This window comes from Xiphophorus hellerii, chromosome 4 (assembly GCF_003331165.1).
Source record: "Xiphophorus hellerii strain 12219 chromosome 4, Xiphophorus_hellerii-4.1, whole genome shotgun sequence".
NCBI classification, from domain to species: domain Eukaryota; kingdom Metazoa; phylum Chordata; class Actinopteri; order Cyprinodontiformes; family Poeciliidae; genus Xiphophorus; species Xiphophorus hellerii.
Genome location: NC_045675.1, coordinates 1,443,182 through 1,462,404, shown reverse-complemented (window position 1 = coordinate 1,462,404; position 19,223 = coordinate 1,443,182). Strand labels below are relative to the sequence as shown.

General features: G+C 41.7%; 1 protein-coding gene across 4 annotated transcripts in view; it reads left to right on the top strand.

Annotated features, from left to right (window-relative positions):
- The window catches only part of LOC116719171 (CUB and zona pellucida-like domain-containing protein 1), a 36,129-nt gene extending 19,898 nt beyond the window's left edge, over window positions 1-16,231 (top strand). For 2 of the 4 annotated variants that reach the window (XM_032561603.1, XM_032561601.1), the window contains 3 exons: window positions 7,381-7,480; window positions 15,609-15,804; window positions 15,890-16,231. In XM_032561603.1, coding sequence (XP_032417494.1) covers window positions 7,381-7,480; window positions 15,609-15,804; window positions 15,890-16,026 — 433 coding nt within the window. In that variant the 3' untranslated portion in view covers window positions 16,027-16,231. Of the gene's footprint in view, window positions 1-2,763; window positions 2,999-3,802; window positions 3,945-4,718; window positions 4,863-5,060; window positions 5,120-6,477; window positions 6,669-6,744; window positions 7,065-7,380; window positions 7,559-15,318; window positions 15,355-15,608; window positions 15,805-15,889 lie in introns of those variants that run through there. The other 2 variants (XM_032561605.1, XM_032561604.1) reach the window with 2 other exon arrangements.
- Window positions 16,232-19,223: the final 2,992 nt, after the last annotated feature.

Genomic DNA, 19,223 nt, shown 5'->3' with positions numbered 1-19,223 from the left:
GTGGAGGTGGATGGGTGGCCCAACTCACTATTGCATGTAATTACAGTAAAAAGTGTTGTAATCCCAATTGTTCCATAAAACCAGTTCTGCAATCGCCTCATTGCTCCAAACTGAAGTACACAGTCCTTCACCTGGAGCTCCTCCCTGCTCAGACAGGTGTATTTAAGATGCTGCAGGTAAATGTGAGCATATTCAAGTTGTGCTGGGAGCGTGACGATGGCCTCCACAGTGCTGCTCCTCCTTCAGCTGCTCCTGCTGACCTCCGTCATCTCAGCGTTGCAACACTGGGGCGGAACCATGAACATCGCCTACAAAGGCAGAAACCCAGACGGATCGTTTAAGGTTGAAAACAATCATTTTAAATCAGCAGCAGGCTATTTATCTAAAATACGTTATCTTTTTGTCTGTTATGGCATAAGTAGGAGAAATTATGAACACATTCTTCTTATGTAGCTCACACAGGTCTTATGTTTTTTCCTCCAAATTACCATAAAAAAATTTACATTTACTTTTTTTTTTTTACCTTGAGCTTCTTGCATATTTACATATAAAGTATCTTTATACTTTATATGTAAATTGTATAAGAGAAGGTAAAAGTTCAAGATATCATATAAAGTGAACCCTGGTTTACTTTGTGAACCTTGTCTAAGACAACTCAGCTTTTTTATTTTAAAAATTTGAAAAGATGTTTTCTGCAAGAAAAAATGTGAGATTTTTTTATACCTTAGATTTCATAGGCTAGTAGTTCCAGAATCTCAGAAATTTTACGTAATGACAAAACATTAACATTTTTAATTCACTTGCTAAAATATTTATCCATTAAGTATTTAATAAAATAAAAACTGGTCGATAGACTGATTAGTGACTAATTGATGTACTGATCATTTGTCTGGGTGATCTCTTTACTAAATAAGTGATCAATTAACAAATTACTTGATAAATTGGTTGAATGGTTGCTGGAATCAATAACTAATTGATCCTTAGATTCATTGATTACCCAGTCAACTGTCTGAATGATTAATTAGTTTGTCATTCTTTGTATGATTGATTGATAAGTGAACAAATAAGAACAATCAAAACCACCTGTTATAAGAATTTAAGCAGAAATGTCTTCCATGTCTAATCTACTGAATACAGAGCATTTTGCAGGAATTTTGACTTTTGTTCATTTTGCATATAAGCTGATGTGCGTATTTAGAAATGGATCAGTTAGTTTCATAAGTTATGCTACATTTCTAGCTTCATTTTTGTTTGGTTTATGGATAATAAAAAACAAATTCTTTGCATGAAAAATGTTGATTTATCTTTTGCTTATTTATGTTGTTTCTCACCAGCTGTCAGTCCGGACCAGAGGTACTTATGATACCTGTGGTTACTCCCACTACTGGCACTGTTACAGCGGAAACTGTTCCTACGCCACCAGCAGACAATTATCTCAAATCGACAGCAGCGCAGATGAACCGTCCTATGAAAACCAGTGGTGTGAAGCAGAAAACGTTGAGAGTTGGATTCTCCCTTCTGACAAACCGGTGAAGTTCAGGTGAATGTTTTCTTCTTATCAAAACAAAGACCAGTTGATATAATTTATCAGTGTTTGGTGCCAAGCTTTAAATGAATGTATCTGTCCTCTCTTTCCTAAAAACCAGGGCAGCCAGCTGCTGCTGGACCTCAACGCGTAACTCTGTCAGTAACTGGAGGCTTAACACACTGGTGGATTTGGGAGCGAGGTCGGACACTAGAAAACCAAATAAATCCCCAAACATTGCCATCCTCCCTGTCATCAGGTAGTATCGTACCATTCCACTGTTTAATTTACTTTTCCAAATCTATACTTTTGAATAAATCACTGTGTGATGTCACTGTGTGATGTATTGTCTAAGTTAGACCAAAAGACAAAGAGAAAGTACATTTAGGCTAAATACTCTGAAAAGTAAACAATAGTGCACTTTGAAGAGGTGCCTGAATCAAATATTGCATGAAAAAGATTTAGAGCAGAGAAGCATGAAAGAAGCACAGAAGGTGGTTAAAGGTTTTTTGTTTTAGTTCTTTTTTTATACGGGTAATTTAGTTTTTTAACTTACTTTCAATAATACCTTTATTTACAGACGTATGATTTTATGTTTCTACTAATGTTCCTCATACTTACACATTTTGTTGTATTCTTTAACCTTAATAAAGAGATTGTTTGCAGAACATTATTTACAATCTATTTTGTATCTAATGAAGAGTTCCTCAGAACTGCCCCAGAACATACAACCTGCCCTCGTTTGATGCTGATGGAGACCAAGTCCGGTGCCGCTACGGGAACGTCCCAAACATAGAATGTGACAACTGCAATTCAATCTCAGGTTTTCAACTTGATCAGGTGAGCTGGGAGGCTCATTTACACTTTTAGTAGTTCAGATAACAGGTGACTGCCTTCTGATAATCTGTATGTGTTAACTTTGTCAGGATTCTTGTCGGTTGAGCTACCAGTCCACCAATGCTGACCACAGAGCTTTTGGGTTTGAGATGGTGGTAGAAGACTTTCCACGACGCTCTATCGATCTGTTCTACTCAGATGGGTCGAAAGCTCGCAAGTTCCCACTGATTACAAGGATGAAGAGGAACGTGGTGCTTGTGGGGGACCCATTAAAAATAGGTGCACCAGAAACCAAACAGTTTACTGCTAACCCAGAACCCTCTACCTCCTGGAGGCAGCGGTCAACTCCTGCAGCAACTGGAATTTCAGTCACACTGGAAACTACTGACCCCTTTTGGTCATGGCAGACAACCACTTCAACTGCACCAACAATTTCAAAAACATCTTCAAATCCAACTATTTCAAAAACATCTTCAACTGCACCAACGACTAAAACTTCAGCAGCTCCTGCTGCAACCATTACCCCATGGCGTGAGTGGTGGACGACAACTATGTCGTCTAGGCTGCAAAGTACAACCCACCAAAAGGCAAATATTTCCCCCATCAGTGAATTACCACTGCAGTTCGCTTTTCTTGGTAAGAAAGGTTTAATTGTTTCTAATAAAGTTCTGACACTATTTATGATGTTGCAGGTAATTTAAAAATGTAAATATATTGAAGATGTATTCTGCACCATTTGTCTAAACCAACACCTAATGATCAAGATGTTGCAGAAATGTAAGTGAGCAAATTTGGAAGATAAAAGTGAGATTGTAAAGTAGTCTAGGTAAAGAGTCTCCATAATGTGATTGTTGTGCATCCATGTAAACGTTGGAAAATATTTGTTGCACACCATATTTTAAGGATATCTTTAATAATCCTGTGCACAGTACAGTCTGCATAGACTTCATTTTTTTCTCCATGCATACGTGGCACAGTCTTACTACTCCAGCTTCCTCCCACAATCCAAACTGGTTGAATGTCTAGTTGGTCACTCAAATTAGATACAAATAAATACATTTAAAATTAGAGCCATACTGTGAAGTGTGTAACCTTCACCACTGTTGGGCCTTTTAACAGAGTAGGATGTTAAAGTTGACATTGTCTCCACCTTCTGACCCAAAATGTGGACGTCATTGGAACTTTGTTCGAAAATATGAAGTTGTAGAAATACTGCATCAGTGATGTGTGGTGAGGTTAATGAGACACGGACTTCTCTGGAGTCATATGTACAGATATATGAAACCCAAAGTAGAAGTTTGTATTCCAATTTTGACCTTAATTGAAACTTTGTAACCATAATTTGCAAAACGAACCGTGTTCTGCCTGTGTAAGATCATTACAGGACAACACTTCTGTGTTTTTCACATTTAAGTTTAGTTCCTGTCTTCCATTCCTCAGTGGATCCTCCTGTTCCTTCATGCCAGGACGGACTCTACCTGCCTCGCTTTGTGGCTCCAACACCTTCAGATGGAGAACGAATCGTAGGAGAGGTCGAAAAAGAGCTGGAGCTCAGAGTCATGGCACAGGCCACACATTCAGCGTAAGTTAGAACCAGTTCACTGACGGCTGGTCCGTAATAACCGGTGTTGGACAAGTTAATTTTAAAAAGTCATTTGAAAAAAGTAACTAAGTGACTGAGTAACACCAGACTACCTGGGACTATCAGCTAAACTCGTCAGAATCTCAAGAATGACTGAATTCAACCCAACTGGACAGCAAACACATAAACATCAACAACTTAATTAATACAGAGACAAAATACAAAAAGTTCAACTTCACAATGAAATTATTCAGCCAATAAACTCCGTTCCCAAACTACCAACACTAACATTTTAACACATGGCTACATCACCACAGCAAAAACTGACAAAGAAAGTTAACAATCACACAGCATGCAGTCCAGTCAGCAACTCTTCAGAGAGTCAGAGGGTGTAGCCATTCAGAATTCAGTAAAGCAACATATGGATGCTAAATCTTTCTATTTTTAAACTAACTTGTTTCTGCACAGACACATAATGACAGTTTTGTCCTACAGTGAGATGATCGGTCTCTGACAGGGCGTCTGCAGGGTTCAGCAGACGTTTTCAGACCTTTTTAAAGCAGAGAAAACTTGGGGAAACTTGCTGTTTAGCAATCAAGCAGTGTGCTGAATTACAGCGATGCACGCACATTTTATTATCAGTAACGCAAACGATGTAATGATAAAGCTTTCAGTCAGATTACAGGTTAATGATAGATGTGATGCAATTCTGTTTATTTTAAGCTCCAATTACTGGGAATAACATAATAACCTCTGCATTACTTTTTTATTCAGGATATTTAATCTGATTTTAAGTGGGCCAACAAACGTCACCAAACACAGGGGCACAAAAACCGAATTCATCATCAGATGGACACCGACTGAAGACGACCTGGGAGATTTTTACCCAATCTGCTTCGCTGTGGAATCAGTGAATGGGTGAGTCCAGGATTTATTTGTGTTAAAAGGAATTTATTATGGATAAATGAAACCATAATGATGTTTATACTTTAGTTTAGCATATAAACAGCTTTATGGTCTTGCCCTAATGCTGCAAAATGTCCATTTTCATGGTTTTTAAAATAATGTTCTGCTCAGCTGAAATGTTTTGGTCTGTTTCTTCCCATCTGGTTTCAGGCGTTCTGTCTACCAGTCTGAGATGAGGTGTGTTCTGGTGGAAATCAGGAAGCGGCAAAGTAAGTTTGAGATGTGAGTTTGGAGGAGAGAATACAGAAACAGATTGCTAAAGTTCCTCTGTCCAGATTAGTGCTGCAGTTTCTCAGAAACTACAAATCCCATTAGAGATATGGTGTTGATCACTGGGCCCTTTGAAATCCCATCCATCCATCCATCCATCCATCCATCCATCCATCCATCCATCATCCATCCTCCATCCTCCATCCTCCATCCATCATCCATCCTCCATCCATCCATCCATCCATCCATCCATCCATCCATCCATCCATCCATCCATCCATCCATCCTCCATCCATCATCCATCCATCCATCCATCATCCATCCATCCATCCATCCATCCATTTTCTTCCACTTATCCGAGGTCGGGTCGCGGGGGTAGCAGCTTCAGAAGGGAGGCCCAGACTTCCCTCTCCAGCCACTTGTTCCAGCTCCTCCAGGGGAATCCCAAAGCGTTCCCAGGCCAGCCGAGAGACATCGTCCCTCCAGCGTGTCCTGGGTCTTCCCCGGGGCCTCCTCCTGATGGGACCTGAACTCCTCACCAGGGAGGCGTCCAGGAGGCCTCCTGACCAGACGCCTGAGCCTCCTCAACTGGCTCCTCTTGATGTGAAGGAGCAGCGACTCTACTCTGAGTCGATCCCGGATGACTGAGCTTCTCTCTCTAAGGGAGAGCGCAGCCACCCTGCAGAGAAAACCCATTTCGGCCGCTTGTATCCGCGATCTCGTTCTTTCGGTCATGACCCAAAGCTCATGACCATAGATGAGGGTGGGAACGTAGATCGACCGGTAAATCGAGAGCTTCGCTTTTTGGCTCAGCTCTCTCTTCACCACGATGGACCGGTACAGCGCTGCTTGACGGCAGACGCTGAGCCAATCAGCCTGTCGATCTCCCGCTCCTTTCTTCCCTCATTCGTGAACAAGATCCCGAGATACTTGAACTCCTCCACTTGGGGCAGGACACCCCGACCCGGAGAAGGCACTCGACCCTTTTTCGGCTCAAGACCATGATGGCCTCGGATTTGGAGGCACTGATCCTCATCCCGGCCGCTTCACACTCGGCTGCGAACCGCTCCAGAGAGAGCTGCAGATCACGACCTGATGAAGCCAATAGAACCACATCATCCGCAAAAAGCAGAGATGTGATCCTAAAAGCCCGGCCACCATCGTACACCCCTCCAGGCCTGGCTCCTGAGTGGGGCCCCGGTGACCCGCCGAGGGAACACCAAGTCCAAAGTTTTCTTTCGTCAAGTATTGAAGGGCTTTCAAAAGAAATCCCTTCAAAGATTTTTGTTGTCGTCATTGTTTTCACATTATTCTGATCATCTTCTGTTTCTGATTAGTACGTCTGTCCTCGTTCCAGTTAAAGCCACAGTGACCTGCACCGAATCCGCAATGAAGGTTGAGGTTGACAAAGCTTCCTTCTTTGGACTCCAGGAGGATCATCTTCGCCTCAGTGACCCCAGCAACACCGTCTGCAGCCTCCGCAGGCACTCCAACCACACTCACATCGTCGCCATCATTCCCCTCAACCAATGTGGGACTCAGATCGAGGTGAGAGCGGTTTGACACATCAACTCATCTCCTCCCAGTCAGTTAGCTGTTTTAACACAGACCACTCCCTCTGCAGGAAGACGATGACTACCTCATTTTCAAGAATGAGATCACCACTAAGGAAGACGACCCGAATGAGCTAATCACCAGGAAGCACCTGGTGGAGGCCCGGTTCTACTGCCAGTACCCCCAAACGGGGGAATGTGACGCTGAGCTTCTCAGCACACAGAAAGAACGTCACGGTGTGGGAGAAAGGCTTCGGCACGTTCACATACCAGTTTGAGTTCTACCAGAATGACCGGTTTGAAGCCAAGTATGACCCAAACTCATACCCACTGGAGTTTGACATCGGAAACAGGATCTACATGCAGCTGGACGCCAGCTCCTCTGTCAACAACACCGAGATGTTTGTGGAGTCCTGCAGAGCTGCACCGTATGACAACCCCAATTACCATCCAACCTACTCCATCATTGAGAACGGGTGAGGCGTGGCTTTCCATCTGGCCAACGCATGCATGATGTTAATGCTGCGTCACCATTAATAATAGGTGCTCATAATTGCACATTGATATTGGCGAAGACAAATTTCAGTCAAAACGGTTCATTTCCACAGCCGTATTTGACCAAGGTTCAAAACTGCCAAATCTCCAAAACAGCAAAGAGTTTTCTTTGATTCAGTAGCTCTGTGACTTGTTTGTTTTTCTCGGTGCAGGTGTGGGGTTGACCCGACTGTGCGGACATATACACCTTCCAACGATAGACAGTTCCAGTTCAGCGTGGAGGCCTTCAGATTTATCGGCCTGCATGATCAGGTGAGGAAGTGCAGGCTGCATCTCATATGCATCAATTCACATGTCATTGTCAAAGTCAAACACAGAGTTTCAAGTCAGGTTGTAGGAGCCATTTATCCTTTTCTGTGTTTATCGCCACCAGGGGGCGAATTTCATTTTGAGTTCTGTGTGTCTGATGGGGGATGGGTATTTAAGGTCAATGGTGATTCTGTTCAGGTGTTGTTAGTGGGAAGAGGCAACAGTTTTCCACTGTGTTTGGTTTAGGTTTTGAGGTCGAATTTACGTGTAGCTACATTGAAGTAGCAAACAATGGACATTGTTCTGTTCAATAAATGACCTTTTTATGAGTCAAACTAAAGATCGACATGGTAAATCTCTACTGAACGCACGTAAGAACAACGCCTTCAAGCACAACAACCAGTAGCCTAAAATACAGGATTTTAGCCGCTACATTTAGGTGGAAAACTGCCTCGTTTGGAGGATCCATCGATTCTTCTGCATTGTGGAGGCACGAAGCCGCAAAGACGCCGCACCGACACAGGCTATTGGAGCCGTCGGAACCGGAATCGCAGAGGAGCGATCGGGACATCGCAGAGGAGCGATCGGGACACCAGGCGTCGGAACCGACACCGCAGAGGAGCGATCGGGACACCAGGCGTCGGAACCGCAACCGCAGAGGAGCGATCGGGACACCAGGCGTCGGAACCGCAACCGCAGAGGAGCGATCGGGACACCAGGCGTCGGAACCGCAACCGCAGAGGAGCGATCGGGACACCAGGCGTCGGAACCGACACCGCAGAGGAGCGATCGGGACACCAGGCGTCGGAACCGCAACCGCAGAGGAGCGATCGGGACACCAGGCGTCGGAACCGCAACCGCAGAGGAGCGATCGGGACACCAGGCGTCGGAACCGCAACCGCAGAGGAGCGATCGGGACACCAGGCGTCGGAACCGACACCGCAGAGGAGCGATCGACATCGGACGCTGGGAACAGAGCTGCATGGATCGAGCTATTGGAGCCACTGAGATTCGTAGCAGCGGACCTCGGGACGCAGATTATCAGTGCCGGCCAACGCATCATTGGGATATGTGAGTCAGCGCTGATATCTATGAATGGCCATTATGGCAGAAGAGGAAAACGTTGATCTGGATCAGGAGGGTCATAATAACATCATGTGTGAAGAGGAAAGTCCAACACAAAGTCCTCAATGGGAGACTGAAAAAAGAAAAGTGAAATTAACAGCCAAAGCTTTGTTGGTGAAAATCAGTAACTTAGAAAGTGAAAGAAAAACAAAGTTAAATAAACTCACAAAATTAAGACAAACTATTACAGTGTTGAAAAATGACCAAGGGTGTGTGAATGACATTAAGGTAGAATTTAAACGGTTTTTGGGTTTGTCTGAAGAAACACAAAGGGTACACCAGGGTTTGTTGGGATTATTGCCTGTTGGTGAAGCACAAAAGCATGACATATGGTTTCAAGCTAAAATGTTGAATGTTCATGATTTTGTTGCTGATACTCATAAATGGTTGGCTGAGGCTCAGGATTGCTCAGTCAGTGTGCCTGATGATATTAAAGAAAATGAGAGTAAAAATAATAACGAAGCTGAACCAAAGACTGCCAGTGGTGGCATGATCACGATGGAGGAGGAGCTGCAGATTGAACCTCATGACAGCATTTCAAATGTTTCCTTAAGGTCTTTTAGAAAAGCTGGGAGTCAAAGGGGTTCTTCTATAACAACCAGCAAATCTTCAATGCTTTCTGAACAAATAAAGGCAGAAGCAGAAAGGGCTGCACTCCTGGCATGTGCAGCTGCTTTAAAGGAGAAGCATGTGCTGGAGGAGCAGGAATACTTGTTAAAGAAAAGAAAAGAGCAACTTGAGATGGACACCAAAATAGCTGCTGCTAACGCCAAGCTAATGGTTCTAGAGGGCAGCACTAAAGGCAGCATTACATCTAAGCATTCTGATGGAATGGATTCATATGTTAGAAAGGGTGCTAGACCCAAGATCAAACCTACTTTACTCCTTTCACAAGCTTCACAGTTGGTTACCAAACCTGTAAAGAAGCTTCAAGAAGATGCTGGACTGCTGAGGGATAAAGAGGTTGAGTCAGAGCTAAACACAACCTATGAAAAGCATATTCCACCTCAGGTGGATGACTCCGTTTTCAATACTTTGGTGTCACAAACGGCTCCCCCTGCTGTTCAAATTTCTAAAGCTTCTAGTATTTTCTCCAATCCTAATGTTACCACACAAAACAGTTTGCTTCCATCAAATCAAAGTCAATCTGCTGGAGACCTCTACAATGTGTTGAAACAACAGAATGACATAACAGCTCTTCTGGTTCAAATGCAAACAAGCCAGTTACTGCCATACAGAGACATTCCCATTTACGACGGAAATCCTTTACAGTTCAACTCCTTTATGAAAGCCTTTGAACATTCTGTGGAAGCAAAGACCAGTTGTAAAGGAGACTGTTTGTACTACCTTGAACAGTACACAAGGGGGCAACCAAGAGACCTCATTCGTAGTTGCCTTCATATGACTGCAGAAAGAGGATATGCAGCGGCCAAGGAACTCCTCAAAGAACATTTTGGCAATGAATTTAATATTACTGCAGCCTACATGGAAAAGGCCACTGGTTGGCCCAACATTAAAGGTGAAGATGCTAAAGCATTAAAAGCATTTGGACTGTTCCTTCGTGAATGCTGCAATGCAATGGAGGAACTGCAGTATTTGGATGAGTTAAGCATGCCAGCTAACATGAAAATCTTGGTTCAAAAGTTTCCTTTTAAACTAAGAGAAAAATGGAGAACAAAGGCAAATGAGATTTTTGAGAGAACTAGTCAAAGAGCATGTTTCAGAGATATTGTTGCTTTTATTGAACACCAGATTAGGATAATCTCTGATCCGATTTTTGGAGATATACAGGATTTACCACCTGCTAGGGGAATCATAAGACCTAGCAAACCTCAAATAAAGTCGCAGTTTAAAAGAAACAGCTTTGTCACCCATGTTTCTGTTAAAGATGACTCTAACATGCCGTCTCTCAAAAATGAAGTAACTGTTGTTGACAAATCGAATTATTCATCCTGTCTGTATTGTACACAGGATGGTCATGTATTGGAACAATGTCGACAATTAGGAAAGAGGTCACACAGGGAAAAACTAGACTTTATAAAAGACAAAGGTTTATGTTTTGGTTGCTTGGATACAGGACATTTAAGCAGGAACTGTGATAAGCGCATCGCTTGCAAACACTGTAACCAAAAGCATCCCAGCATTTTGCACATTGGACAGAAGGAAAAACCCCATCAGAAAGAGTTGGATCAGGCAGAAAAGGGCTGTAAAACTTCCTCTACTTGTGGTCATACTGGGGCTGGCCACCATAAAGGCATTCTTCCCATCCTGCCTGTGAAAGTGAAAAGTTCAAAGGGAACTAAGATCATTAAAACATACGCCTTTCTGGATCCAGGGAGCACTGATACGTTCTGCTCGGAAAGACTCCTTAATGAACTCAACATTCAAGGTCGAAAGGCTCAGATTCATCTCCGTACAATGGGTCATAGTAAAACAATGACAACATCTATCATTAAAGGGCTGGAGATTTCAGAAATAAATGGAAGCCATTTCTATCAGCTTCCCATTGTGTTTACACAAAAAGAAATGCCAGTGTCCACCGATAATATCATCAGTAAGGAGGAGCTGTCAAAATGGTCATACTTAAAGGACATTAATTTTCCTCGTATACATGCCGGTGTAGACCTATTAGTGGGCACAAATGCATCTAAACTAATGGAACCTTGGGAGGTGGTTAATAGTAGGGGTGAAGGGCCCTATGCAATCAGAAGCCTCCTAGGATGGGTTATAAATGCTTCAGCAGAAGGTTACAAGGATCTTGAAAATGGCTACCCTTCAGTTCATGTCAACAGAACTACAGTTGATAAAATTGAAGAGCTTCTGACGAGCCAATACAACTATGACTTTACTGAGAAATCCTTTACAGAACAAGAGGAAATGTCAAGAGAGGAACAAAAATTCCTAGACATAATGGATCGCTCTGCGCAGCTAGAGAATGGACATTACAAACTGAAGCTGCCTTTCAAAAGTGAAGAACTCTTTATGCCAAACAACATTTCTGTTGCTCTGCAGCGTATACTTGGTTTGAAAAGGAAATTCAAAAAGAATAGAAATTTTCATAAAGAGTACACAAACTTCATGACTAATGCCATTAATAGTGGACATGCAGAAAGGGTTCCACAGCATCAGCTGACTACAGCGAAAGGCAAGATGTGGTATATACCACATCATGGTGTATACCATCCACAAAAACATAAGCTACGTGTGGTGTTTGATTGTGGAGCAGAGTATAAAGGGGTCTCGCTTAACAGTCAGCTTTTACAGGGCCCTAACCTAACTAGCTCATTGGTGGGGGTTTTAGTGAGGTTTCGGCAGGAATATGTGGCATTAATGGCAGACATAAAATCCATGTTCCACCAGGTTAAGGTGTCTGAGGACCATGTGGACTTTCTACGCTTCATGTGGTGGCCTCAAGGTAATCTAGAACAAGACCTTGAGGAATACCGTATGACTGTCCACTTATTTGGTGCAGTCTCCTCACCAAGCTGTGCTTGCTATGCTCTCAGAAAGACTGCTGAGGATAATCAGTCTAGCTTCTCAGCAGATGTTGTACAAACAGTCAACAAAAACTTTTACATGGATGACCTCTTAAAAGGTCTGCCATCAGAGGAAAGTGCAGTTACCATGGCCAAAGACCTTATGGCTATTTGCAGCAGAGGAGGGTTTACGCTAACCCAATGGATTAGCAACAGCCGAGAAGTGCTCCAATGTATCCCAGGAGAGCTCATGTCCCAGACTCTTTGTGAGTTGAATCTGGACAGTGATGAGCTACCGGTAGACAGAGCACTAGGTTTACAATGGTGCACAGAGACGGATAGTTTTAAGTTCAAACTGAAAGTCAAAGAAAAGCCTTCCACTAAAAGAGGTATGTTGTCTACCATCAGCTCCATTTATGACCCGCTAGGATTCCTAGCTCCTCTTATACTTCCTGCCAAACGACTGTTACAAGAGTTATGCAGGATGAAATGGGGTTGGGATGATCCTATACCTCTAACCTTTCAAAACCAGTGGAACCGATGGCTGACTGACTTGGAAAAATTGGCTGACTTCCAAGTCAGCAGATGCATCAAACCTGAAGGGTTTGGAGAAGTGGTTAATGCTCAGTTACACCACTTCTCTGACGCTAGTGAGAGTGGGTATGGTACAGCTACATATGTCAGAATGCAAAACAGCAACAAGAGAGTTCATGTATCATTCTTGTTTGGCAAAGCCAGAGTAGCTCCACTCAAACCTGTGACTATTCCACGTTTAGAGCTCACAGCTGCTGTTATGGCCGTTAGATTGAATAACATGCTTCAGTCAGAGCTTCAGCTGCCATTGGAAAAGGCTTGTTTTTGGAGTGACAGCTTAGCTGTTCTAAAATATATAAAAAATGAAGACAGCAGGTTTCAAACTTTTGTTGCTAACAGAGTAACAATTATTAGGGATAATACAGACCTTGAGCAGTGGAGACACGTGCCTTCATCTTTAAACCCTGCTGATGATGCTTCCCGTGGGTTTAAAGTTGACAGCCTTTTGAACCAAAAATGGATAGAAAGTCCTACCTTTTTATGGGAACCTGAAGATAAATGGCCCAAGTCTCCAATGGATTTCAGTATGACTACTGATGATCCAGAACTAAAGAAGATTCCCTTGATCAATGCTACAGTCATTAACTCAAATGCAACTTCTGAGTTAATAGCATTTTTCTCAGACTGGCAAAAATTGAAGTCTGCAGTTGCTTGGTTCATCAAGCTAAAGGGAGTTCTGCTGAAACTGAGTAAGAGAAGAAAGGAATTGAAACTGGCCAATTCAATTATGACTGAACCATCATCACTGGAATGGACAAAGGAAATGCAAATTCTCAAAAACTCGCTGGGAAATCAAAGTGTATCTCTAGAAGAGCTCACACAAGCTGAGACAGCCATAATTTCCTTTTGCCAAAAGGAAAGATTCCCTGATGAGTTTGCTGTATTAACATCCCGCAACTCAGAAATACCCAAAAGCAGCCCAATTTACAAACTGGACCCTGTGCTGCAAGATGGGCTTCTGCGTGTTGGAGGCCGGCTGAGTAAAGCAGCCATCCCTGAGAACATTAAACATCCTCTCATTCTGGCAAAGGACCAGCACATCTCCTACCTTATCCTCCGACATTTTCACTTACAGCTTGGTCATGGAGGTAGAAATCATGTCCTCTCAGTCGTAAGACGAAAATTTTGGATAACAAATGGAGTTTCAGCTGTGAAAAGGGTCATAGCCACATGTTCTTTCTGCAGACTGTATGGAGGACAAACCGGTCAACAACAAATGGCAGACTTGCCAGAGGAAAGAGTGGTTCCTGATCTACCACCATTCACAAATGTTGGGGTAGATTATTTTGGGCCTATTGGTGTGAAAAGAGGACGCAGTGTTGTAAAACGCTATGGAGTATTGTTCACTTGCATGACAAGCAGGGCCGTGCACCTTGAAGTGGCGTACTCTTTAGATACCGACTCATGTATTAATGCACTGCGTCGATTTATCTCTCGAAGAGGACAAGTTTCACACATGAGATCAGATAATGGCACCAATTTCATAGGAGCAGAAAGAGAGCTACGAGAAGCTCTAGCCTCTCTAAATAATGGAAAAATTGAGAAGGCCATGGCACACAAAGGGATCAAATGGAGTTTTAACCCACCATCTGGATCACATTGTGGCGGGGTTTGGGAGCGCCTCATTCGAATGATCAGAAAGGTTTTGCACTCAGTGCTTCGTCAACAAATGTTGGACGATGAAGGATTCCACACTGTACTTTGTGAAGCAGAGGCAATACTTAATGATCGTCCCATCACAAAGTTATCAGAGGACCCCAATGACCTTGAGGCTTTAACACCCAACCACTTGCTGCTCCTGAAGGGAAGACCAGCTTTTCCGCCAGGACTCTTTGACAAAAAAGATCTTTACGCTAAAAGAAGGTGGAAACAAATCCAATACATTTCAGACCTCTTTTGGAAACGTTGGATCCGAGAATATCTACCGTTATTACAAGAACGACAAAAGTGGATAAAGAAAAAAAGGTGCTTCATCCCTGGAGATGTTGTAGTGGTTATGGACTCCACAACACCTCGAGGGTCTTGGATATTAGGGAAAGTTATTAAAACTTTTCCAGATAAAAAGGGTTTGGTGCGAGTGGTTCATCTTCAAACAAAAACGAACATTATTGAAAGACCTGTAACAAAAATTTGTCTGTTATGTGAAGCTACAAACTGTTAAACTGGTAGAATAATGAATGTGTAAACCTGATTTGCCTCTTATGTACATTTAGACATATCTTTATTTGTGGCTCCTTTAATTTAAGATTAGTAATTGCTATGTCTTCTGCCACACGCAATTAGGGGCTGGCGTGTAGGAGCCATTTATCCTTTTCTGTGTTTATCGCCACCAGGGGGCGAATTTCATTTTGAGTTCTGTGTGTCTGATGGGGGATGGGTATTTAAGGTCAATGGTGATTCTGTTCAGGTGTTGTTAGTGGGAAGAGGCAACAGTTTTCCACTGTGTTTGGTTTAGGTTTTGAGGTCGAATTTACGTGTAGCTACATTGAAGTAGCAAACAATGGACATTGTTCTGTTCAATAAATGACCTTTTTATGAGTCAAACTAAAGATCGACATGGTAAATCTCTACTGAACGCACGTAAGAACAACGCCTTCAAGCACAACAACCAGTAGCCTAAAATACAGGATTTTAGCCGCTACACAGGTCTTCTGTAAAATCACTTGATCTGTTTAGATACAAGGAGCTGATATTAAATATGATGTTGACCAGTTAGTGTTGATGATGGTACAGCTGTTTCTAATTGTGAACAAAAAGGTCAAAGATAAACAAATAATTTGTTGGAATACTTACTTCAGCATAAATATAATAAACACAAAGGTTAGGTTTATTTGATGGAAAATGTAGCAGAGCTCTGAAGTTGCTTGACTGCAGCTCTGCTTCTTGTCCACCAGAGGGAGTGCTTTCTTTTAGTGGCTGTGTGTTGTTGAGTTCAGGTGTACATCAGCTGCACAGTCATGATGTGTGAAGCAGGAAACCCCAACACCAGGTGCTCACTGGGATGCAGCAACTCCACAAGGTCCAGCAGCTTCAGCCGCAGAAAGAGAGAGGCTGTGGTCCAGAGCGGACAGCACTTCGTTTCCCAGGGTCCTTTGCGTCTGAAGCGTGAAGCGGACCCCAGAGGGGCCTCAGGTAAGGAGATGGAATGATGAGGTTTATGAGCAGCAGATAAAATGTGAACAGGACTCCATCAGCAGCGTGTTCCTCTCGTCTGCAGCTGTCAACCTGAACCTGAACCTGATGTTTGTGGCTGGATGTCTCCTTGCTGCTGTTGGGATGGTCTGTGGCTTGATCATCTACAAAACCAAAACCTCCAGGGCCAAATACCAACCTCTGCCTGCACATGAAAACTGAAACCTCAACATCTGCCAGGCTGCTTGGATAATCTGAACATGGGATTCTGGATGTTTCTGAACTATTAATTAAATCTTTTTAATATCTAATTATGATTCAGGCAGCTTTGATTTTTTTCTTTTCTATCCTGAATAAAATGTTGTTTATGTTTAAGAAAATGTGCCTTAAACTATTATCTCAGAATACAAGTCCATCTTGTAAAGGCTTTCAATTTGATCCTTTTTATTTTCTTTCTGTCAATCTCAAAGTATATATAAGTGGATTTGGTATATGCAAATGTATCAATAAAAATACTTCATTCGTTATTTTTGCTGTGATTTTTGCTTTAGAAACTGAGAAACTGTAAAATGCAGTTTATCAGATTTCTTTTTAAATGAAGTCTTTTTACAATCTAATAAAAATGCAAACTGCAACACTTACAGTATTTACCAGCTGTGAAACAAAACTGGAAGAAAGGTCCCTGCTTGGCACTGTAGCTACTGATTTACTGTTCTCATCTTATGAAGATGTACCTTCTATGCCCTTTTCTATATTACATTTTGATATGAAAATGTATTTTTAGTTTTTTTGAGAGTGTAAAGGTGAACATGGTATTTCTGGTTGGCTTCATAAAAACAGTTATTACTGCACATGTTCCTCAGTGAATGTTGTGAAACAGAATGTCCTTTGTTCTAAATGAATAATTTACAGTCAGTGACTTTCTCTCTGTCTTATCTGAAGATTCATTTCATAAACGTCCTGCGATGGACTGGCCACCTGCCAACATGTGATTGGAAGAAGCTGGAATCAAACCTACAGCTGTTATGATATTTTCTTGCCAACCTCAGTGAATTCACTGAGGTTGCCAATGTGACTGGAGGTACTCAGTGCCTCCAGTCACCCAGCCGTCATCCATCAGAGCATCTTTGGGCTGTGGTGGAATAAGAGATCTGAACATCTGCAGCAGCTGTGTTGCTATCATGCCATTAAGTATCAGATCAGTTCAGAAGCAACTAATCTAGCAAGTTTTATCTTTCTGAAAGATAAAGAATGGATTAAGAGCTGCCATGTGATTGGCTGATTCACTGTTTCTGTTGGGGTTCTGCATGTTGTGTGCAGGATAGTGGTGGCCTTGTTGGCCTGTCCAACCTCAACCCACCACCGGGAACACCGATCAACCACTAGCAAGGTGTACCTAATAAAGTGGCAGGGTTGCTTATTGTTGTATGTATTGGTTCAATAGAAAGTATCCTCTAAAATTCCCATATCATCTATGACCAGAAAGCAGGAAATACATTATCATGGAGTTTTGTTATTAATGGAATAGAAACCCCCTGGATGTGTTTCATCAGGAAGTAGCAAGTTTTATTTTTCCAAAAATCATTATTTAAACTCTGACCTCTGAACTTCCTCCTCATTAGATGATGTATTAACCCTGCGCTTAGGAAGGGAAACTGATTTTCTGTTACATATTCTTGCAGAACATTGTGCTGGTAATTTAGCTTCACCGTGGAGACTGAAGACTCGTTTTGATTTTGCTTCAACCAAAGGATAAACTCCTCACTCATCTTACGGTAAAAGACATTTTTTTCTTAATTCTGTTGTTTTTTAATTGAAATAAGATAGTATTCAAAATAAGATTTCCAAATTTGGGACCAGATCAACTGTGGGATGTTTGATTGTTTTTAGTCCTACTTTGCCTGTTTTAGCCATTTTCTAATTGTCCTCATTTAGCTTAGATACAGGCTAAGTTTACCTAAATACTTTAAATCTGTCTCTGCAACATCTATGCAACATCCTAACATAAAAATGGACTAGAGGCTGTAAATTAGGGCGTTAGGGAATCATTTAGGTTAGAGTGCATCAAACCAAATCCATCTGACACAGAAAACAAGTTTCTTTCTACAGTCAGACTTTAGATTTGGAAAACATTACAATGAAATGAAAAACATCCATAAAATATTAACTATGCCATATAAATCTGGTTTGGGCTAAGACACAGTAAAAGTGCTAAAACAACCATAATCTCTGAAACGTTCAGTACATAAAGAGATGATGATTCAAGTTCTGAACATCTGTCAAGGAAACTACGAGTTTTTAAAGGGACAATTTGCAGAAAGATGAAACCCTTTTCAGGTCAATATAATTGGCTCATTGTACTAAAATTTCTGGGATACATTCTCAGCCACTGATGGTTTCAGTCTTTGTTTCTGTTACTGGTGACACTAAATAATCTATAATTTGTGTCTTTCATAAATCCCTAAACACCACCATCCATTGGATCACCTGTTTCTCGTTGTTTTGGCTGATGGGAGACATTTCTTAAAGCAAATCTTTTTCAGATCTTTGTCATCTGCAAACCTCTGTGCGTATCCTCAGTGTCTGTAGTCGTTTTAAGACTGTTGGATCTGCAGTGTTCTTGATGCTTGTGTTTTGTTGCAGAAACATCTCAGATGGATCTGCAGTTTCTGGACAAAAGCATCTCTCAAAAGTTTGCTTTTCATGTCTAAAGAACATGGAATGAAATGAACTGGACTTGTTAATTTAGGTATTTTGTAAATTTACGGTAGATTACTTTGTTTGCATGTCCTCGTTTTATTGTGTTTCAGGTTTATGTGCTGAATGTAGCTGGTTAATATCAGACTTTGATGATCGATGTAGGTCATTGAAGTGTTTGATGCTGGTAATAAAAGAGAAAAATACCTCCACCTTCTTTAAACAAGGTCATATTTTATGATAAGAGACATGAAGAATTGGAGGTATTTGAAGAAACAAAGGTGTGTTGTTTCTTCTGAAGTGATACTGCTGCATAAAATTACATATTAACTGAAATAAACAGTTTGAATGTTACCTCAGTTTAAATCGATAAATAAAACTGTTAAATGAAAGACAAGAAGGAAATAAAGACATTTTCATGTTAGAAAATTAAAATAAAGCTTTTTTTAGCACTCAAAGCTACTTCAGAAGAAATGTAAATACATACATAATAAAAATTACAAATTTACTGCTGAAAAGACATTTGTTCAAAATGAACGCATAATTATAAATTCTGGTGCTTAAATCAGTTGATATCCGACTCTAACCATCGATGTAGGCAACCGATGTGTTTGATGCTGGTAATAAAAAGAGAAAAATACCCAAACCTCCTTTCAACCAGGACATATTTTATGATGAGAGACATGAAGAATTCGAGGTCTTTGAAGAAACAAAAGCGTATT